This window comes from Lolium perenne, chromosome 5 (assembly GCF_019359855.2).
Source record: "Lolium perenne isolate Kyuss_39 chromosome 5, Kyuss_2.0, whole genome shotgun sequence".
Taxonomy (NCBI): Eukaryota; Viridiplantae; Streptophyta; class Magnoliopsida; order Poales; family Poaceae; genus Lolium; species Lolium perenne.
The window spans coordinates 254,240,105-254,261,844 of NC_067248.2; the positions used below are offsets into that span (position 1 = coordinate 254,240,105).

Genomic DNA, 21,740 nt, shown 5'->3' on the forward strand with positions numbered 1-21,740 from the left:
ATCGGACGGTTGGGGACCAGGGGGATTAGAATTCTAATCCCCCGGGGGACGCCCAGCACTTCCCATTAACAAACAAATTATACAGTCCAAGGATTCTGACGGGCGAATGAGACAGGGTAAAGAAACCTGCGTGGTCTAGGAGCTCCAACGCTACACTATAACCCAGGCGCTGAAATTCCTGACAGCCAGGAATCGTCAGGAATAACCTGAGGTTGAGCACGCGAGACTAGCTCCAACTGCCCTTCCTTTCCTGACGTTTGGCCCGGTCCACGTCACGAAAGGCCAGTTTTTCGCGCGAAGGCCCAAAAGTTTTCCTCTCTGTTCGCGCGCAGACGGGCTGCGCCTGCGCAGCAGGAGCGTGACGGTCCGTCACCAAAGTATTTCCCAATCGCGACGGCCCGCTTCATTCCTGAAGGTTTTTTGCTTTACGTCAGGAGCGTTTTCAACTATCCTGACTTAAGTCCATCCACGTCAGGAAGCCACACTTATTTCTGACGGACGCCTAGGACCATCAGGATTGTGTCAGGCCGTCAGGAAATTGTCTGTTTGGGGGTAGTACTAGGACTTGATCAGAGAAGTTCAACATCAGGACTATCTATGCTGTGGGGCTGATCCGCGGGCACATCAAATAGTCGAGATGCAAACTGACATTACACAATATTCCCAAGGTGCAAGTGATTTTTTATTATTAATGAAGGTGCAACTAACTCAACCCATGCAAATTATACCACTAGGCGGTTATCAGGTGTAAAGGCTCATTTTGTATCAGTGAAAACAGTTTTGGAAGACGAACATTTTGGGTAGACAAATAGTGTCTGATTGATATGATTTTTTTCGGCATGTTGAAAACTTATGTGTCTGCTTGTTTACCAAATTAGTTGCTGATAGGATCTGCGATTTAATAGAAGTTTTCCGATTATCGAAGGGGACATAAACTATGATATATCTGCCCTAGCTCTTACGGTTGTTATTGTTGTTGCCGGTGGTCAATGCACTGAAGTGTGTTGTAATCTATAGATATTTTAGAAAAGACTCTGTATCTAGATTTGTTTTTTCCTACTCACGTTGAGGGTTTTCTTCACGTAAATCATTGTGTCAATTTCATGTTGGTAGGCTGCGAGGTTGTTTATCTCCTACCAGCACCCCATCAATGAGTGCACATCAGCAAATGTTGGTTTCAACAGAACTAACGTCGTGAATAGTATGTTTTTTTTGCGAAAATCATCTCCGATCTATTGATAATCATCATCAACAGTATTACAAAGAATTCTTCTAGTAAAACAAATTACAAATAGATTCTTGAGGCACCTAGCGAAGACTACAAGCACAAGAGCGAGCCGAAGGCGCGACGCCGTCGTCGCCCCTCCTTCACTGGATCCGGGCAAAACTTGTCGTAGTAGAGCTTGTTGTAGTAGACAAACAGAAAGTCGTCGTGCTAAGAACCGAAAAGACCATCGCACCAGAGCAGCAACCATCGCCAAAGATAAAAACCATAGATCGGAAGAGCCAGACTTACAACAACACCAACTAACACGATAACCGACCAGATCCTAGGAGATCCATCGGGAAGACAGCTCCACCCGCCCTCCGCTAGCGCTAGGCGCACAGCCGGAACGGGAATAGAGGGATGAGCACATTATTCTGACTTCGGCATGCAGTCGTCGCCTCACCATCTTGAAGAAAACACCACAAATACCTATAAGAAAGAACTGAAACCTCTCGCGGCGAAAGGCCATGGTCCGCCGAACCTCCAAGGGCCCAAGGCCAATGATGATGAGACAGACCGGTGGCGTCGCTAGCAAGGGGGGCGAAACCCTAGATTGTTTTTTCCTGAAACGCCTCCTTTCTTAGGTATGTACCGGTTATCGTAAATAGCATGTTTAACTGTCATAAGGTTCCAAGACAATGTAAACCTGAACAAGCTACAAACCTGAGAACGACTAGCAGTTACCAAGGGTATCTCCTTTTCGAAGGGATCAGCTGGTTTCAAATCATGGACACTTGAATCCATAATGTAGTTACAGGACCACTCTGATCCAGATCAGTAGTTACGATACGACACTAGCATCTACATTTTTTGTAGTACAAGAAAAACAACACATTTCTCGGTCCTCTGCGTTCGTGAGGCAGATGGAGATTTCCTGACTGCCAATCTTCGAGATAGTCCTCGCCGGCGACGCGGCACCGTCGCCGGTAGCTAGCTAGCTAGTAGACGGCGTGTCGGCACATCGGGCACTGGGGCTTCCACAGGAGCCAGCTGTTGATGCACGTTAGGTGGAACACGTGGCCGCAGGCAGGCAGCCTCCTGGCGCTCTCACCCGTTTGGAACTCCTGATCGAAATAACAAGAGATATAGCAATCACCTCTCGCGTCAGTCAATTAGTAATCGAATAGGAGATATAGCAAGAGAGGCAAGTGTGCGTGCTGACATGGAGGCAGATGGGGCAGGTGGTCTGCTGCCACGCGGCCGCGGTTTCCTTGGTGAGCGTCGCCGCCGGGAGGCTCTCCACGACGGCCCTCCGCGCGGCCATCACCGCGGAGCTCGGCTCGTACAGGTCGTCGTGCTCGCCTAGGCCGCTGGTGGTCGGAAACGCGCAGCCGCGCAGGAGGCGCCCCGCCGCGAAGGTCTGGAGCAGCAGCCGCTGCGAGCGGAACTCGGTTAATTATGTTAGCTGCCCAAGCTTCGTCAATGACGAATTTCGTCGGCAACATAGGAGTGTACGTACCGTGCGTTTGATGCGCGTGTCCATGGCGGAGACGTCGCAGGTCCATACCCTGAGGAGGGAGTCGGCGAGGTCGACGGAGACGAGCGCGCCGGTGACCGCTCCGACTAGCGCGCCCCGGAGCAGGCCTTCCGACTCCTCGGTGGCGAAGCCCGTGAGGAGGCCGGCCGCGGCGCCGATCACCGTACCAGCTGCAAACCGCACACATTGCGTATAATCACGGTGCAATAAGTAAGGTGTGCATGTACGTAGTTAAAATGTGTGGCCGCGCCCGCGCGCACGCACCTGCCCCGACAGCGGCGGCGACGAGGGAGCGCGCCACACCGCCGGCGGCCGAGAGCATCTTGGTCTGCCGCGCGCGTGCAGCGCGCCGGAGTTTGCAGCGGGGAGAGGGACGCGCGCGCGTACGGAGCAATCCGACGGCCAATGGCGTACCGGATCGAGCTCGTAGGTAGTATATATACACGCAGGCGCGCGCGCAAGCTGGTCGCCTGATCAGGAAGAGAGCAGCTACGCGCACCTGACGGTTGACTCATTAACACGCACGCAACGGCTGCTGTTGATGATCGCGCTGACGTCTGAGCTAGCGGCAGTAAAATGTCGTTGCCTCGGCCGCTCCGTGTCCACGTCGGGGACCGGCGATGAAGCATGGATGGGATGGAAGAGGCATCAGGATAATCAAGGGAGCGAGGGCCGGCCGGCCGGCCGGGAGGGGCACGGCCGGGGCAGAGAAACACGGAGCCCACCCACTATCATGGCGACTTCTCCCCGTCGCCGGGGCAGAGAAACACGGAGCCCACCCACTATCATGGCGACTTCTCCCCGTCGCCGGGGGTCGCCGGCCGGTCGGGGTCGCGCCTATATTATTTGTAGGATATGACTATCTTTTTTTTTTTTGACAATTTCTGCTGAGAATTTAGTCCTTAATGGAATGACTCCATCAAATCTCGGTTATAACCATGTTGCAACTTACCATTAGCACGGATCACGAAACAAATCTAATAGTTTGGAGGTATTTTTTCGTGGTTACAAACTTCACGACCGAAAAATTTCAGCTGCAACCCTTCTTACAACTAAAAAAATCTCAGTTGCATTCTAACTTGCAACTTAAGAACACGAATAACGATATACATTCGATGTTGCACAAGTCTACTGAGCACTATTTGTGTCTATTTCAATTAATTTGAGTGAGGCTGCAGACACGAAAAATGGCTATCCGACCACATGTGTCTGTTTAGGTATGGGCAATGCCCAGCGGTCCCACGCATTTGGTCCGCCTAGGCCGGTACGTTTTATTTTAGGGGATTTAGTTGTTCACACAAATAGTACCGAATCCATGTGCAAAGGATGAAAGTTTCAATATCAAATAGGCAAAGTATGATAGAGAAAGATATGTGCTATGAAGCCTCACGTTGGAGGATGATGGCTCGCTTCTTCTCGGAGCAAGCCCTTTGGTCCGCATCCATGACACTCAAGTTGGCGAGCATGATCTGGCTCTCCTCCGTGAGCAACTTGACCTCAGCGTTAAGATATTGGACTTGTAAAGCTTGTTTGTGAGGTCGTTGAAGGTGGCACATGTGGGCTCTTTCTCTCAGTGCCGCTTCTCCTCCATCTTGACAATAGTCTCCTCCTTCCAGGCCATCGCCGTCTTCAACGTCTCACTCAATGCAAGCGCCGAAGCATTACATCGGCCTTGGTGGCCTTGTGGCCCTTGGCCGAGATGGAAGAGCATGTTACCAGGGGCTTCCTCTTCCCCATCTAGGGCAATCGCCGCACCATCCCTGCCATTCTTGATGCTCATCTTGTAGGCCTCATAGCCAAGCCTCCACTTTGGAGCATTCTTGACCGGCCTCCAACGATGGAACATGTGGTAGTCTTTCTTCCCGGTGGCCTTGAAGTAATCCAAGGCACGAGGCACCTACAAAAATAAGCAATTCGGTAGATGTTTTTGATATGCATAGCCATGTAAATTTCCGTATTGAAGTAGTCCAAGTCTTACCACATTGGCAACGCCGAGGCCGCTCAATCGATCGCGGCGCAAACTCTATTAGTCTCTTGTTGGATGTACGGCGATCATAGGATATAGTTAATTAGGCGGGAGAGGAAACGGCCTATATGCTACTGGTGGGCGGGCCATGTAGGTAGAGGAGGGAGACGCAAACGTGGGCGCGTTTACTATCCGTGCCGACGCATTTCGAGTCTAAATTTGTGCTACCAGAATGCGTCGAGACGCGACGGGCATGCACGTCACCTTTGCATCATGCCGCTGCGCTACATTTTTACCAATTTTCTATCCTCATGGATCGAAATAAACACGTTTGATCTGTTTGCATCGGACCGCTAGAGATAAGCTAAAGTGAAACCAGGACACATCTGCAATTGGTGGGCGACGTCTTGTCACGGGCCTCACGGCTGGTACGTTGAGGCCGGTGAGCGTCTGACCGATCCGGACCGGCCTGCCGGATTTATGGACACTGGATTTGCCGATTGGCACACGCGCGTGTAGAGAAGCTGACATGAATGTTGACGCGCGCGTGTACATATATGGCCATGGCAGCTCCGCGTCGACGTCGGTTGGCGGTCCGGCGTGTGCCGATTCAGCGCTTCTACGTACGGTGGTAGCCCTAGTGGGAGGAGGCCATCAGGGCATGCCCATTGCTTAATTTAGACAGCAACTGTCCGCCACACCACACATATATCCACTCCGGACATCTCCTACGTCCACTACACTGTACAATGGGTTGTCCTTTCCTTGTCCGCATAATTGTACCTCCTGATTGCATAAATGTAATGCCTACATATGAACTAGCCTGCTGCGTTAATTGCTTATTCGGTTCAGCATTGATATACTTCTTCCTCCGTGGGGGATGTATCCTCTCCCTCTTGTGCCAATTGATTGTAAGCATCATCAGTGCATCGCACACACGCACACGCACGGTGTCTCTTTAAAAAAAATGGTACCTGTAAGTTTTATAAATATTACGACCAATATTTCTAAATACACATATGCATGGCCCATATATCCGTGCGGAATTTCGCTAGAAAACTCGCTATGTTTTGAGCTCTAGGGAAAACAAATTTCTAACAATACATAGTATAGTACCCCCTCCGATTTGTATTTACTGTCACTAACATGAATGTATCTAGACACATTTTGTTTTCAGATATATCTATGTGTTGGATTATTAGGCAATTTCCGTGTGAGTTTAATTACCAAAAGCAACATTACAGATGCACAAGCATATTTAACCACACACATCAGACTAAGCACATGCATCAGATCTGAACATGGAACAAGTAGCAGTGCAAGGTAGGAGAGGAAAAGCACGTACATCGCGACCGGGAAGGTCACACCAGTAGCAGCACCACCACCACCATGGGAGTTGTTGATGCCGCCCATGGGGTAGTCGGATCTGTCGATGAAGCAGCCGAATCGTCGATGAAGAAGACGAAAGTAGCACAGCCAAAGGAACTTCGCGAGAGAGATCTACCAAAAAATTTAGGCTTCCTTGAGTGTGTCTCGAACTCGAGTCACGTCACGTGACGTGACGTGACGAGGCGAGGCGGGCGGAGGAGGAGGAGTGCGCGAGGGCTCCTTCTATTCTCACTCACTTGGAAGGAGTAGAACAGTAGCCCTTATATACCACTCCAACTCTCTCCCAACTAGCAATGTGGGACTAAACTTTGTCCCCCAAGGCTGTCCCAAGCTGCCAACGTGATGGGCCTTGAGATTTCAGAAATTGTAGACTACATGGGCTGCCTTATTGGGCTGCAGCCCATCTACATTTAACACTATGTTGGAGACAATTAATATGGACCGGAGAGAGTAGTAACATAGGAACATTATTTGCAAGAAATTGTTTTTTTTAACGTATGTTAGTACGGAATTCTTTCGTACATTCTCAGCGTATATATCTAGCTATGTAATTTACGACAGATTTTTTGAAGACCTAAAAGTTTGAGTTTCAATTTTTTAAAAGTCTCACTGGTGTTCAAGATGATTTTTCAAAAAAAAAAATATGAAATTAATTTTCCAATTTATCGGAATTATATCATCGAAAACACACTGGTTTTTCTTAGAAGTGTCAAAGACACACTTGTTAGGGTTTTGTCTGAACTTCTGGAAAACAGATTGTGGGCTTGGGCCTCTCTTCCGTTGCCGCCCACAGTTCGCCGTGGGCCGAAAGTGCGTGCGCATTCTGGATATTTCTCGCTTTCCGTCCTCCGCCCGGTAACCCAGCTTCTACACTCTCCCGTGGGCTGACCGCTGCGGCGACGGCGAACCCTCGGGCGTGGACGGACGGCGGCGACCACCGCGCGTAGACGAGAGAGATGGTGGTGATCGAGCTCGAGCCGGAGCCGGAGCCGGGGGTCGAGGAGACGACGTGCCCCTCGTTGCCCCCGGAGTACGTGGCCGCCGCGGACCCGAGGACGGCGGAGGAGGACGGGGAGGAGGCCTTCGAGGACGCGCTCACGGACGAGCAGCTGCGGGAGGTACCCACCCCGTTTCTTTTTCTTCTTCCGCTGAGTTCGTGAATTGCTGCGTCGAGGCGGAGCGACGGGGATGCTAGACTGGTTCCTTAGGGTTAGTTATAGTTTCTGCTCTAGACTGTCATGGACCGAACCAGAACATTCAGTTCCCCCTTTCTGCTTTTGAAACCAGGAAGAGCTAACAGATCATGCGAAGATTAGTAATTATTGCATTTTAATTGATGGCTTGTAGTACTTGCTCAGCGAACGAATTTAGGGGTTCCTGGGATCTGTGGGGTCTTCAGATTTCTTTGCAACTGTACTTTCTGCCTTCCTAGGAGATATCATCTGAAATCCACCTGCTATCGTGTTTAGTATTGGTATGCATCTGGCGCCATAGGTTAGGCTCACGATTCAGTGTTCTTACTCCTCGGGCCTTATCAGGCGAAGAACTGAAGTTGAAAAGTAACAGAGGTTTAATTGAATGCAATAAATCCTTTGTTGCCAACAAAACACCTAAGCTATGCACGTGGTGTATGGAAAATCCATGTTTAAGAATTTCTGAAGCCGTAGGTGCTAACCAAAACGTGTTCCTGACATTTTACTTTCTGTGCTTACTTTCATATTGTGTTTCCTTTCGCAAGTATGAACTTATCTGATCTAGTGATCTGTAACAAATGCAAAGATGGCTATCAATGGTTGATCAAATTTGCTGCTTTGATAGATTATTGCACGTTCACTAAGTGCATGTGCAATTGTACATGATAAACAACGATTGGGTTTACCACCTTTTAGCAGCCTCGTGAGATCTGTTGTTCGGAACATCAGATCTTAGTATGCTGTTTCTTTTTCCGCTATCGTTTCATTGGACTGGGTATCTGAAGTATCACATTGAAGGGATTTATTTGATTGTACTGAAATCGATTTCCCTTGTACTTGCCGCAGAAAGCTAGAAGCCAAGCGAATGATGCAAAAGCAGAAGGGAACAAACATTTTGGAGCTGGAGAATATGAGGAGGCATTGTCCCAATATGAAATTGCATTGCAGATCGCTTCCGAGCTGGAATCTGCTGAAGATATATGCTCTGCATGCCATTCTAATCGTGCTGTATGTTTCTTGAAATTGGTAAGACGTTTTTTCTGACCGGTTAACAACTGACATAGAGTATTATCCATGTTTGCTTGCCATTGTTCGTCATTTCATTGAAATGAACATGCAGTAGCAGTTCTGCAATAGTATATTATTACATGATGATTGTGTAAGCTTGCTATTAAGCAACGTTAAGAACTGTGCTGTCTAAACTTGCTAGACTAGGCCCCTTGTTAATCTGGTGAAAATATTAATTTTAAATGCGTGTTATATATACCTGAACCAGGGCTTCCTGTCAAATAAGTTATTTCATTTTATTTTGGTCATATCTTGTTACATGAAAACCCCAGTGCTAACTTCATGTAATATAGGGGAAATATGATGAAACAATTAAGGAGTGCAGCAGAGCACTTGAGCTGAATCCTTCATACGTGAAAGCGCTGCTTCGGAGGGGAGAAGCACATGAAAAGCTCGAACACTTTGACGAGGCTATAGCTGGTTGGATTATTTCCTCATTACGTGCTTGATATTGTCAATTTGAGATCATTGCACTCTCCATGTATACATTAGTTTGTATGCTATCATTGAAAATCCAACCGTGCTGAGTTTTGTCTGTCTGTTCCTCTTCACAGACATGAAAAAAATAATTGAGCTGGATCCTTCAAATGCACAAGCTAAGAAATCGCTGTTCCGACTTGAGCCACTGGCAGCAGAGAAAAAAGAAAAAATGAAGGAAGAAATGCTGGGTAAAATTCTTCACAAATGTTTAGACTTCAAGAATAGCATTATCTGTATTTATGATTCCACTGTAGTGCACCTTCTAGACATCTTATATGTGAAGTGGTCCCCTAAGTCTCAGAGACACTAGCTGGTTGACTGTGTTATCTACGCGCTGTCATAATTCTTTTTAGTGATTAAAAGTGCGTCGGAATATATGCAGGGAGTGTACCAATGTTTTGCAGTGCTCATATGCTCTTACAACTGTTTCTAAACATATACACATAGATATCATGAGTTTGTTAAATGGAATGTCCCATTTAATTTTGATCATGTCATTGCGCGGTTATGCACCCTGACCTTGCGACATTTAGCTCATATTTTCCCTGTCTAATTTATGTATCTACCTTATCTGTTCCAGCAAAGCTGAAAGATTTGGGCAACTCGGTGCTGGGGCGCTTTGGAATGAGCGTGGACAATTTCAAGGCTGTTAAAGATCCAAACACTGGTTCATACTCTCTTTCGTTCCAGCAGTAGCACCGTGTAATAAAATATACAGATGAATGTGGCTGGGAGTCTATTGAGGGACGTCACTAGTGTCCTTTGAATCATGATAGCGATTGTGCATGAGAAGATGAACCGGCTGAATCCTAGATTATTATTATTCTCTTTTGCTGTGTACTCGTTGCAATCTAGAGATGATTTTGGTAGAATCCAAGTGGAAGCTTGTATGATATACGCTTATACGATGGCTGCCTGAGCACCAGGTTCTTCATGTAAACAGGTCCTTGTTTCTTCTATAAGAATTGCCCTCTGTTGTACTCTTTCACTTAGAGATGATTATCGTCCCCTTTCCCAGTTCTTATATCTCGTGTGAATTGCAGTCTGCTCTGGAATGTGCTGGTACTGGTCTAGGATGCCTTTTTTATCGTTTCACTTGTTGCTCTTTTAGATGGTTTTGTTTGTCCTAGAAGGAACACATTAATTTGCGTGACATGTTGAGACAGTTTAAATGATAATTTTTTTGACAGTTCAGTTTAAATGATAATGGGGAGGGAGTTCAATTTTGAATGTTGCATGTATGTGCACCTGATTGCAAATCTGAGCTTTCGGAGGAGATTGCAAGTTATCCTGGCTGAGTAATGGGAAACTATCGTGACAAGATTTGCTGGCTGAGTAACGATGTTGATTTAGTAACTTAACACTTGACGAGTAACAAAAAAATCCACTAAATCTGTCTATTAAAATCTGGAGAAAGATATTTATGGACCAAATAACAAACTGATTTGGAAGGCAAACATTCCTTTATAAATACAAATTTTCATGTGGCAAATTTTTAAGGATGCTATTCCTATGAGAGATAATATGCAAGGTCGAAAATGGCCTGGAAGTCCAGTCTGCTCCTTCGGCCTAGCCTGGATCACCAATTAAGTCGTTGGTCGAAGTGTTTTTAATGTACTAGTAACAAATACATGTCACTAATTAGATACTCGCAATTTTAATTTTGTTGACACCGGGGAACAAAGTATAGTTCAAGTATGGAAATTTAAACCTAAAAGTCAAATTTGATTTTGGTAATTTCAGTATAGGTACGTCAAGGATCTTGATTTTAGGAAATCTAACAGTTCAACTTGTATGTATGATTAAACCGAAAACTCAAATGTGGAACAAAAATATGAAAATGGAACACTTAGATTTTCCTTGGGCAGCATGCATGAGATGTAATTAGCGACATGGCAATTTCATTGTACTACTCGAGCAGTAATTGTGCAACGAACCAGCTGACACCGACAATGTTGACGGCTGTCATGTGATTTTCCCATACGTAGCGGCGCAACCTTTGCAAATCATCCTACAGGTAAAAAAATAATAATTATACTACAGGTTGACACATCCGAGGCCAGTTAGTACTTATCCCATAGTTTTAAAAACCGGACCAGACCGGCGGTTGAACCGGGAAAAACCGGAACCGGTGGCCTTGCTGGTTTGTTAAGCGTACAGGACCATAGTTTTAAAAACCGGACCGGTGACCGAACCGGCGAGGCTCTCGGTTCAGGTTTTTACCGGTCGAACCACTGGTTTACCGGTTCACTTGCTGGTTTTTTAAGATATAAAATGGTATATTTTTTGTTCATAAATGCTGAAATAAACATTTAAATATGTACAAAAATGAATTCAGGCAAAAGCAAAGCATATATCATTAAGAATTTAAGATGCATCATGCATGTAGCAGGCTAGCTGCTAGCAGCGTCCAGGTCTGGCTCCAGCCATAGTGGACGCATGTACACTGTAATGTACAGGAACAAGCCAACAAGTGAACAAACAGGTAACAATGAAAATATACTTCCAAGTTCCAAGGTTCTAGAATTTAAACAAGGAACATAATCTGATAATCGTCTGATATAACAAGGTTCTCATACATGCAAGTGAAATGATGCAACAGATGCAAGAAATAAACTTTCAAAGTCTCAAGTTCGGGAAACATGGCGCCAAACTCAACGGTATTCGAAGGTCCAATCTGTCACACTGCCACGATTCTCTTCATAAAAGGAGTCATCTTCATCTCCATTATGTTCAACTACTCGACCTGCATCAGTGTGATCTTCCTCTTCACCTCCTCCATTATGTTCATTTTCTTGAGAAGCATTCATATCATTTTCATAATCTTCATCAATCCAGCGAGCCTCGTCTACACAAGTACACAATTTTGTGTGATAAATATAAGAACTAATAGATATAAATCAGAAATGACAAGTATATAAGAGAAACATTACCATTCATGGCAATGGCATTGCAAATCTCTTTGTCATTTGGCACCAAACCTTTCCGATATCTCTCAATTTTTTCCACATTTAATACTTGGGGATCATCTTCAAGAATCCAATCTTCAGCAAACTTGACAATGTCCTCCAAACAAATTGGGTCATAGTTTCTTTTGGAGAGTTGGGACCTACACATGGAATGGAAAGATGCAACCATATAAAAATAGAAAATAAACAAGGGAATAAATAAGAAAGTAGATGTAATAGAGCAAGAATGAAGTACTTTTGTTCCAGCCTAGAGTTGCATTGAACATAAGCTATATCATTCATCACTTGATGCTCAAGTCTGTTTCTCTTTGTGGAATGTATGTGTTCAAACAAACTCCAATTTCTCTCACAACCAGAAGCACTACAAGTTTGGCTTAAGACACGAATAGCAAGCTTTTGCAAATTTGGAGCACTACATCCATAAGTCAACCACCATTCATCTAGAGCAAAGAAAAGATGCATATTAGCACACCATAATGCTGAAGTTATAAAAATTAATATAAATGAGCAAAGGAAATAAAGTGGCATACCAGGAAGCATTGTATCTCTATCAGCAATGGCTGTCACTCGGCCAAAATCTCCTTCCGCACCTCTGAAAATCCTCATTTCTTTAGTCAAAGCCTTGCGCAAAGCTGGATCTTTTGCTGCATATCTCTCAATAACATCAATAACCCCAGAAGTAGTGGTGTGGTACTTTGACATAAGCTCTTTATCATATTGGTTGGTTGGGTTAAACCAAAAGCCAGCTGCGTGCAGATTTTTGTTTAGGTGCTTATCCCACCTCTCCTCTATAGCTTTGAGTACAGGTTGCTGGATTGCTCTCTTCTTTTTCTGAAACCTCTTCTCAATCTCCTCTACTGCGCAATGTAATGCTCCAAATACATATCCCATAGCTGGCCTTTCATCACTATCAACAATTCTGAGCACACAAACTAAAGGTTCCGAAAAGTTACAAATAGAAGCACAATCTTTCCAAAACTTTTGATCCAATACAAGGTCAACAAAATTTCTTGCTTTTGCTTCTTTTGCACATGGGGCTGATGTCCACTCTTTTGATATAACCATGGTACGAAGAGCATCTTTTTGCTTGTGTATACTTTGCAATGCAACAAAATTAGTAGCAAACCGAGTGGGTGCTGGACGAAGTATCTCATGTCCATCAGTGAATTGCCACATAAGATACAGTGGGTTGCAATGGTTGTACAAGTATCTAGTGATTTTAGATGCATGGTCTACTGTTTCTTTCACTAAATCAAGCTTTCCCAAATCAGTCAAGGTCAAATTCAAACAATGAGCAGCACAAGGAGACCAATAAAGCGAAGGAAACTCAGCCTCTAATTTCTTTCCAGCTAGTACCATATTTGAAGCATTATCAGTCATGAAATGCACTACATTTTCGACTCCAACAAAGCGCACAACATCGCTGAATAGTTTGAACAAAAAAATCACCAGTTTTGGAACTAGTGGCATCCACAGATTTGAGAAAGATAATACCTTTTGGACAGTACACCAAGAAGTTGACGAGTGTTCGTTTCTTCCTATCAGTCCAACCATCAGCCATAATAGTGCAGCCACTCTCCTTCCATGAATTCCGATAGCTTTCCGCAAACATCTTAGTTGCTTCAACATTTTTTGTTAGCAAAGGGCCACGCATTCTGTACATGCTTGGCCCTTTATAACCGCTACCAATGCTAGAAATTGCATCAATCATAGGCTGATAGTATCTAGAAGTAGTTGCATTGAAAGGAATAGATGCATCAAGAAACCATTTATTTATAATCAAATCAACTCTTTCTAGAGCTTCTTTAGATTGCAACACACTCTTTATGGTTTGTTGATCACCTGGTTGGCCTCTAGATAAAAAGAATCTGTCAACTCCCTGGTTCGTTGTTGTCTTGCTTGATGCATTAGATTTACCCTTTTACCCTCGAGTGACTCGATTGGCAGTGGCAACCTGCTGAGGTGTTTCTTCCCGATCATCACCACCTCTAACACGAGCTGTATCTTCATCAGCCTTCCTCTTCTTCTCATTAAAATTCTCCACACTTTGCTGCATTTCATGTCTAACCTCCGCACTAACATGGGTGCATTGCTTCACTTCACCCTTTTCTCCAGCCAAATGAAGCTTCAGTCGATGAATGCCACCACCTTTGAGCACCTCATTGCAATACATGCAGTGGTATTATCTTTCTCAAATCTGTGGATGCCACTGCTAGATCCAAAACTGGTGATTTTTTGTTCAAACTATTCAGCGATGTTGTGCGCTTTGTTGGAGTCGAAAATGTAGTGCATTTCGTGACTGATAATGCTTCAAATATGGTACTAGCTGGAAAGAAATTAGAGGCTGAGTTTCCTTCGCTTTATTGGTCTCCTTGTGCTGCTCTTTGTTTGAATTTGATCTTGACTGATTTGGGAAAGCTTGATTTAGTGAAAGAAACAGTAGACCATGCATCTAAAATCACTAGATACTTGTACAACCATTGCAACCCACTGTATCTTATGCGGCAATTCACTGATGGACATGAGATACTTCGTTCAGCACCCACTCGGTTTGCTACTAATTTTGTTGCATTGCAAAGTATACACAAGCAAAAAGATGCTCTTCGTACCATGGTTATATCAAAAGAGTGGACATCAGCCCCATGTGCAAAAGAAGCAAAAGCAAGAAATTTTGTTGACCTTGTATTGGATCAAAAGTTTTGGAAAGATTGTGCTTCTATTTGTAACTTTTCGGAACCTTTAGTTCGTGTGCTCAGAATTGTTGATAGTGATGAAAGGCCAGCTATGGGATATGTATTTGGAGCATTACATTGCGCAGTAGAGGAGATTGAGAAGAGGTTTCAGAAAAAGAAGAGAGCAATCCAGCAACCTGTACTCAAAGCTATAGAGGAGAGGTGGGATAAGCACCTAAACAAAAATCTGCACGCGGCTGGCTTTTGGTTTAACCCAACCAACCAATATGATAAAGAGCTTATGTCAAGGTACCACACCACTACTTCTGGGATTATTGATGTTATTGAGAGATATGCAGCAAAAGATCCAGCTTTGTGCAAGGCTTTGACTAAAGAAATGAGGATTTTCAGAGGTGCGGAAGGAGATTTTGGCCGAGTGACAGCCATTGCTGATAGAGATACAATGCTTCCTGGTATGCCACTTTATTTCCTTTGCTCATTTATATTAATTTTTATAACTTCAGCATTATGGTGTGCTAATATGCATCTTTTCTTTGCTCTAGATGAATGGTGGTTGACTTATGGATGTAGTGCTCCAAATTTGCAAAAGCTTGCTATTCGTGTCTTAAGCCAAACTTGTAGTGCTTCTGGTTGTGAGAGAAATTGGAGTTTGTTTGAACACATACATTCCAAAAAGAGAAACAGACTTGAGCATCAAGTGATGAATGATATAGCTTATGTTCAATGCAACTCTAGGCTGGAACAAAAGTACTTCATTCTTGCTCTATTACATCTACTTTCTTATTTATTGCCTTGTTTATTTTCTATTTTTATATGGTTGCATCTTTCCATTCCATGTGTAGGTCCCAACTCTCCAAAAGAAACTATGACCCAATTTGTTTGGAGGACATTGGCAAGTTTGCTGAAGATTGGATTCTTGAAGATGATCCCCAAGTATTAAATGTGGAAGAAATTGAGAGATATCGGAAAGGTTTGGTGCCAAATGACAAAGAGATTTGCAATGCCATTGCCATGAATGGTAATGTTTCTCTTATATACTTGTCATTTCTGATTTATATCTATTAGTTCTTATATTTATCACACAAAATTGTGTACTTGTGTAGACGAGGCTCGCTGGATTGATGAAGATTATGAAAATGATATGAATGCTTCTCAAGAAAATGAACATAATGGAGGAGGTGAAGAGGAAGATCACACTGATGCAGGCCGGGTAGATGAACATAATGGAGATGAAGATGACTCCTTTTATGAAGAGAATCGTGGCAGTGTGACAGATTGGACCTTCGAATACCGTTGAGTTTGGCGCCATGTTTCCCGAACTTGAGACTTTGAAAGTTTATTTCTTGCATCTGTTGCATCATTTCACTTGCATGTATGAGAACCTTGTTATATCAGACGATTATCAGATTATGTTCCTTGTTTAAATTCTGGAACCTTGGAACTTGGAAGTATATTTTCATTGTTACCTGTTTGTTCACTTGTTGGCTTGCTCCTGTACATTACAGTGTACATGCGTCCACTATGGCTGGAGCCAGACCTGGACGCTGCTAGCAGCTAGCCTGCTACATGCATGATGCACCTTAAATTCTTAATGATATATGCTTTGCTTTTGCCTGAATTCATTTTTGTACATATTTAAATGTTTATTTCAGCATTTATGAACAAAAAATATACCATTTTATATCTTAAAAAACCAGCAAGTGAACCGGTAAACCAGTGGTTCGACCGGTAAAAACCTGAACCGAGAGCCTCGCCGGTTCGATCACCGGTCCGGTTTTTAAAACTATGACTTATCCTAGGCAGTAGAGTGATAGCTCGAGGAAATCTGGACCAGTGCTTGTCCAACGTGAGTGGTAGTCCATGTGTAAGTACTAACTCCGTTCTAAAAATTAAGGCATATATTTTTATTGAAAAGTTAAACTAAGTAAAGTTTGACTAAACTTTTAGAAAGATCTATCAATAAATATAATATTTTACAGATACCATATAAAAGTATATTTATTATATCTATCTAATGATATTAATTCTTTATTGTACATGTTAAGAACTTTTTAGTGAAAACTTGATCAAACTTGATTTGATTTGACTTTTTAAAAATAATATAAGCCTTAAGCTTTGAAAAGAGGTAATACATGTTATAACACTTCAGAAGTGTATCAACTGATTCAATAATTAAATTAATTTGGCTAATTCTACAAACTATGCCAAATTACACCATCAACAAGTCGCTCACCTCCTTGTAAGCCCATTTGTTTTCCAGTTTTGGTTAATATAGAGGTATTGACACCGGGCATACAACAACTTGCATAGTAGGTGCAAATTCATACAACAACTTGAGAATTGGGGTGAAGCGGTACACGAACTTGTGAAGCGGGTGCAAATCATTGCAGAATGGTTGCAAATTATTCTTTGCAAAAAAGCCCCTGCAAGTTTTACTCTTGTAGTTCTGTCTTTCCTTTCTCCTCCGAATCTAAAAAAAAATCTTCGATTCCGTGTTGTAAACTGGTAATGGTGCTTGGCTCCGTCGACTCTAGTTGTTTGTTTAGGCTAGCTCTATTAACCATTACGAGCCGCTATGCACGAGTCCCGGGGGGACCACTGTCCTCCCCCCCCCCCCCACACACACACACCGGCACACCCTAAGTTTAATTCTGGTTGTACTTCAACATAATTAATAGTTCTATGCGGGGCTGACGAAGAAAATAGAACAGACTTCGCGACTGGGCAGGCCATGGGGTTCGGGCTGCCCATGGGGTCGTGCTAGCTAGGGTCCTCCACATCGCGTCCACGGTGGCTCATCAAAGGCCAGCCACGAAGGAGGGGGACGACGTGCACATAGCTAATGTCCAGTTGTGTGCCCGAAACACCGAAATCTATCCCCTCGATGCTGGCTACGCACTGGAATATCACCGTGAGGCGTACCTAAAATTTGATGATTCAAAAATGGTATTTTATTCCGAAAACAACAAAATGTCTTTAGGTATTTTTTTTGATGAATCTACACTTCACTATTAAGGTCCTTTTGGCACTAATGGTACATCCTAAACTCCCCCGCAAAAAAAAATTGCATCCTTTACTGTCCTCAAATATTGCATGTTCAGATTACAACAAAATATAATCATAATCCTAGCCAAATACCTAAATTTCCGGAGGATTTTTATCCGAATATTTATGGCAAATGAGAAGTTCGGAAGAAGCAGGCACTCTGTTTTCATTGACCATAAGAATATTTACATCATGTAATGAAGATTTTTAGATTTTCAGATTAAGCTAAAAATCTGATACGGGTGGGCAAGACTAATTGTCCAGATGTATTGATGGATGTTTGCTTAGGCTAACAATATTAAATCCCGAGGGGTCGTTTTGTTTTTATGAACCATAAGATTATTTTTATCAACCAATGAAAATTTTCAGATTAAGTAAAAACATTCTAAATATGGGTGAGCAAGACAAATTGTCCAGATGTACTCTGGATGTTTGCTTAGGCTAATAGCATCTCTTGCTAGACCTCTCAAATTACAAACGGTGACACAGGCCGGGAAAACGCGATATGAGGGGCGGAAAAAGCCTCTGCAGGCCAGACTCTGCATAGGCAAGTGGCATAACCGTATATTCGGGGTTTGATCTGCACAAAACTGCACCAAAACTCGAAATTAAACCGCAAATTAGGGCTTTTGCATATTTCCACACATCTACGTGACGTAGTTTATGGAAATGTAAAATATGACAACAAATATAAACTAAAATTTGATAATTTCAAACAGCACACAATACAACAATAATCCTTATTACAGCAATTGTTTAAATCCGAATAATTAAATAAAAGGTTTAGAATACAAATAATGGTTCAAATCACACCTCAACGAATATGAAACGAACTGAAGTAAATAAAACCGGCACACTACATAGTGCTGAATCAGAGCTGAAGCTGCTTGTGCGTTCTCAATGTTACGGTATGTCTCAAGAATCAAGAAAAGCTTCGAGTTTGTATAAGTTAAACACTGTATTTTCGTGCTTTTGATTACAACGTGGCCATCTTTTGTATTTGAGCAAACTAAAGGAAAAGGCGGCAATTCTTGTATCAACGAATCAGTTATCTCAGTCCGATCCATATTAGTGGCTCGAAAAAACAAACACGGTCACACACACAACACCACACTCGCACCGTGTCGTGGCCGAACCCAAATCGGCTCTCGCCACGCCACCCACGACGCCGCGCCATTAGTTGCGGCGTCAGTGGCCGCGCCCGCGTACGCCGGCACCGGCATGCAATGTACAAGCCCAAAACATAAGAGAAGGTCTCGTCGGCGCGCGCTAGCTACAGTTCTGCTCTGGCTCGGCGTTGGCCCCGGCGGCGGCTGCCTCTAGCCTCCGCCACCGCGCCTCCCGAATGGTGGCCTCGGCGTCGGCCTCCGCGCGCTTCGCGGCGAGGTCGGCGGCGCAGCGGTCGTAGAGGTCCGGCGCCACCTGCTGGAGCAGGGTCTTGACGCTGGCCGTGACCTGCTGCACGCACTTGCTCCAGTGCTGCTCCAGGTTGGCCTCGATGCTGGCCACGAACGCCGGCAGGATCCGCTCCATGGTGCCCTCGCCGGAGGACGCCATCTCCAGGAACCGCTCGTTGTTCCACACGTACAGCGCCCTCTCCGCCACCTGGAAATCCATGCATGACGACATTAGCAGGCTCACTTGATGAAGATGCACTATGACTTGAGCTCTAGCTCATCAACCCAGTATGACCGGTGCAAGCATTATGATTACTACTACTACTCTACTAGCCATAGCGGAATTATGTAAAGCTGGATTACACTGCAAGAAACGTGTACTAGGTGGAACCATCAATTGGCATCTCTGCTTTTGCTGAAATTTTGGGTCGATCAATGGGTATACAGTACATATTCAGAGTTAATAAGATGGAGGGGATACATTTTCTCCACGAGATTCAGTGAAGGTGTGGGCGCACAGCGCACTTGGCATTGGCATGTGACGGCCATGTTGTTGGGAGCCGCATTTCCGTGCAAATTTGCTTTGGGATTGAAAGATGGGGGGTGGTGGCACAAAAGTGGGGTGTAGATTTCTGGAGCCGATTTGCACGACCCATGGAGTACGTGCCATCAAGGCGACAAATCGACCAAAGTGACATCACTTTATAAAGCCGCTTTGTCATCGTAACTTTCGATCAACCACTGTTCATTCACCGGCAGCAAGCTTTCTTCACCACATGTGCCCAACTAACTGTATATGGGGGCAGAACACAAATGATGCGTCAATGAATCTACTCGACAAGCTGAAGTAAAGCGATGTCTGTGTCTTAACGGTATATTCAGTGTAATACTATATCAAATTGTCACCACCAATCTTACGTAAGCCTTGAACTGAAAGATTAGTGACCAAATAATTCTGAAGAACTGAGCATGAGGAAACTTTTAAATTGAATTTCAGACAAGGAAACAATTGGCGGGACAGGCAGAGAGGAGCAGAAACGAACCTGGGAGCTGCAGCTGGTGGCGCAGCGCGCGATCCGGTTGCAGATGGGGAGCGCGAGGGCGTCGAAGTGGTGCTGCCCGAGCGCGTCGACGATCTCCTCCAGCTCGTCGATGAGCAGCACCTCCTTCTGGCAGTTGGTGACCGGCCACCGCCGGAGCACCCCCTGGACGACGGCGCCGGCGAGGCTCGGTTCCTTGTGCAGGAACTGCAGCACGCAGTAGACGAGCTGGCGGTGGTAGGCGTGGAGCCACCGCGTCCGGTGCAGCGGCAGCAGCACCCGCAGCAGGAACCCGCGGTGCTCGTCCTTGAGCGGCACGGCGAAGCCGTTGATGATGCTGCCGCAGATCTCCAGCACCTCGCCCACGCCGCCCGAGCAGGACGCCGAGGACGCGTCGTGGGCGAAGCGGAGGAGGGCGTTGGCCATGGAGCGGCGCATGAAGGCGCGCTCGAGCGTGAGCTTGGAGTAGAGCGCGTGGTAGGCCGCCTTGAGCCGGTCCCGCTCGCGCGGGTCCTCGGACGCGAAGAGCGCGAGCAGGGACGTGAGGAAGCGCCGGTCCACGTGCGCGCGCAGGGACTTCGGGTCGGCGGCGGCGATGGCCGCGAGGAGGATGTCGTAGACCGCGGACAGGTGCGGCCACGAGGGGAGCAGCGACGACGCGGCGGGGAGGTCCTCGGCGGCGGCCTCGGCGCCCGCGTCCGCGAGCGGGCAGAAGGAGGATGGTGGCGGCGGCGGCATCGCGCGGAACAGGTTCGCCGCCAGCATCCTCACCAGCGCCGCCATGACCCGGTGGTCCAGCGCCAGCCCTGGTGGTTGGCTCTTGGTGGTGGAGCGGACGGCGGCGAGGATCTCGGCGAGGCGGGCGCGCTTGAGGTCCCGCTGGTCGGCGCAGCGCTCGGCGTCGGCGAAGGTGAAGACGCGGCAGCAAGAGTCGATCTTGTCGATGAGGCTCTCGGCCTCCGGCTCGGGCGACGGCGGCGGGAGCTTGACCGCGGCGTTGGCGGCGAAGACGAAGACGCCGTCGGGCTTCTCGAGGTTGAGCAGGTGCAGCAGCGTGGTGGACCTCCTCTTGCCGCCCGGCGCCCGCGGCGCCCGCACCGCCTCCACCTCCGCGCCCATCGAGCAGCTCAGCAGCGCCCTGGTCTTAATTGGGTGTCGGACACGGACGTCGCGCGCATGCACAGTCGATGTCACGGGAGCGAGGGGGACGAGGCCGGCCTTATCGAGAGGGCAGGCGAGGAAGCGTCCAAGCGGCGGCGATGGGTTCCCTGCGCGCGCGGCCGCAAGCGACACGCGCGCCGAGCGAGCTTTGGAGTCTCCAGCTGCGTGCCCGCCTCGTCCCGTCACCTTGTTGGCTCTGCTATGCAGGCTGGGGGTGATCGAAGGGCGAGGTCTTATAGGCGGGGGACAGAACCGATGCGCGCGCGTTGGCGCCTAGCGGCCGTCTCGACCCGTCGCAGTCGTCGTCGTCGTCCACCTCCGGCTGTCGTCGTGTTGGATTCGGGGAGATGGAAGATCCAGGGCGTTGGATTTCGCCGGATCGGACGATGATGATGCTGGCCGTGCGCATGTGAGGGCGTGGTCCGTTCACAGCGAGGTGGAGGTGGAGGCGGTGACAGCTTCAGCTTGTGACCGAGACAGAGCATGCACGCGCGCGGTGCATGTACATCCAATGTTGACCGTGCTGATCGACGGCGGTGCAAGCTTTGGTTCTTTCGGCGACGATGATGTAAAGTTGAATCACGGATGAGGAGTT

General features: G+C 46.1%; 5 protein-coding genes across 6 annotated transcripts; 2 read left to right on the forward strand and 3 right to left on the reverse strand.

Moving 5' to 3' along the window:
- Positions 1-1,947: 1,947 nt before the first annotated feature.
- LOC127302756 (NEP1-interacting protein 2-like) lies at positions 1,948-3,349 on the reverse strand. 2 transcript variants are annotated; one of them, XM_051333307.2, is made up of 4 exons: positions 3,009-3,349; positions 2,727-2,914; positions 2,430-2,627; positions 1,948-2,331 (listed from the first exon to the last, which is right to left on the reverse strand). In XM_051333307.2, exons 1-4 carry the CDS (start codon positions 3,064-3,066, stop codon positions 2,206-2,208), a joined length of 570 nt encoding a protein of 189 aa, XP_051189267.1. In that variant the 5' UTR covers positions 3,067-3,349; the 3' UTR covers positions 1,948-2,205. The 2 variants fall into 2 exon arrangements, with proteins under 2 accessions (XP_051189267.1, XP_051189265.1); XM_051333305.2 differs by having other exon boundaries at positions 2,430-2,642; positions 3,009-3,340.
- A 3,603-nt stretch (positions 3,350-6,952) lies between these two features.
- On the forward strand, positions 6,953-9,832 carry LOC127302758 (uncharacterized). Its single transcript, XM_051333309.2, has 5 exons — positions 6,953-7,217; positions 8,139-8,318; positions 8,654-8,780; positions 8,915-9,028; positions 9,421-9,832. Exons 1-5 carry the CDS (start codon positions 7,056-7,058, stop codon positions 9,534-9,536), a joined length of 699 nt encoding a protein of 232 aa, XP_051189269.1. The 5' UTR covers positions 6,953-7,055; the 3' UTR covers positions 9,537-9,832.
- A 1,607-nt stretch (positions 9,833-11,439) lies between these two features.
- Positions 11,440-13,983, reverse strand: LOC127302759 (uncharacterized). Its single transcript, XM_051333310.1, has 5 exons — positions 13,304-13,983; positions 12,340-12,666; positions 12,045-12,249; positions 11,774-11,949; positions 11,440-11,688 (listed from the first exon to the last, which is right to left on the reverse strand). Exons 1-5 carry the CDS (start codon positions 13,518-13,520, stop codon positions 11,495-11,497), a joined length of 1,119 nt encoding a protein of 372 aa, XP_051189270.1. The 5' UTR covers positions 13,521-13,983; the 3' UTR covers positions 11,440-11,494.
- A 10-nt stretch (positions 13,984-13,993) lies between these two features.
- Positions 13,994-15,854, forward strand: LOC127304348 (uncharacterized). Its single transcript, XM_051335035.2, has 4 exons — positions 13,994-14,954; positions 15,045-15,249; positions 15,345-15,520; positions 15,606-15,854. Exons 1-4 carry the CDS (start codon positions 14,126-14,128, stop codon positions 15,797-15,799), a joined length of 1,404 nt encoding a protein of 467 aa, XP_051190995.2. The 5' UTR covers positions 13,994-14,125; the 3' UTR covers positions 15,800-15,854.
- Positions 15,855-18,557: 2,703 nt separating this feature from the next.
- LOC127302760 (serine/threonine protein phosphatase 2A 57 kDa regulatory subunit B' alpha isoform) lies at positions 18,558-21,364 on the reverse strand. Its single transcript, XM_051333311.2, has 2 exons — positions 19,988-21,364; positions 18,558-19,152 (listed from the first exon to the last, which is right to left on the reverse strand). The coding sequence occupies exons 1-2, from the start codon at positions 21,101-21,103 to the stop codon at positions 18,817-18,819; spliced, it is 1,452 nt and encodes a 483-aa protein (XP_051189271.1). The 5' UTR covers positions 21,104-21,364; the 3' UTR covers positions 18,558-18,816.
- Positions 21,365-21,740: the final 376 nt, after the last annotated feature.

Coding starts and splice junctions, on each gene's coding strand:
- LOC127304348 (XM_051335035.2), top strand. CDS start 14,126: ATGGTACTAGCTGGAAAGAAATTAGAGGCTGAGTTTCCTTCGCTTTAT. Junction 14,955..15,044: donor TAGAGATACAATGCTTCCTG/GTATGCCACTTT, acceptor TCTTTGCTCTAG/ATGAATGGTGGTTGACTTAT. Junction 15,250..15,344: donor AACTCTAGGCTGGAACAAAA/GTACTTCATTCT, acceptor TTCCATGTGTAG/GTCCCAACTCTCCAAAAGAA.
- LOC127302759 (XM_051333310.1), bottom strand. CDS start 13,520: ATGATTGATGCAATTTCTAGCATTGGTAGCGGTTATAAAGGGCCAAGC. Junction 12,667..13,303: donor CTTGGTGTACTGTCCAAAAG/GTATTATCTTTC, acceptor TACATTGCGCAG/TAGAGGAGATTGAGAAGAGG. Junction 11,950..12,044: donor AACTCTAGGCTGGAACAAAA/GTACTTCATTCT, acceptor TTCCATGTGTAG/GTCCCAACTCTCCAAAAGAA.
- LOC127302758 (XM_051333309.2), top strand. CDS start 7,056: ATGGTGGTGATCGAGCTCGAGCCGGAGCCGGAGCCGGGGGTCGAGGAG. Junction 8,319..8,653: donor CTGTATGTTTCTTGAAATTG/GTAAGACGTTTT, acceptor CATGTAATATAG/GGGAAATATGATGAAACAAT. Junction 8,781..8,914: donor CTTTGACGAGGCTATAGCTG/GTTGGATTATTT, acceptor TCCTCTTCACAG/ACATGAAAAAAATAATTGAG.
- LOC127302760 (XM_051333311.2), bottom strand. CDS start 21,103: ATGGGCGCGGAGGTGGAGGCGGTGCGGGCGCCGCGGGCGCCGGGCGGC. Junction 19,153..19,987: donor CCACCAGCTGCAGCTCCCAG/GTTCGTTTCTGC, acceptor ATGGATTTCCAG/GTGGCGGAGAGGGCGCTGTA.
- LOC127302756 (XM_051333305.2), bottom strand. CDS start 3,066: ATGCTCTCGGCCGCCGGCGGTGTGGCGCGCTCCCTCGTCGCCGCCGCT. Junction 2,643..2,726: donor ACACGCGCATCAAACGCACG/GTACGTACACTC, acceptor TTCCGCTCGCAG/CGGCTGCTGCTCCAGACCTT. Junction 2,332..2,429: donor CCTGCCCCATCTGCCTCCAT/GTCAGCACGCAC, acceptor TATTTCGATCAG/GAGTTCCAAACGGGTGAGAG.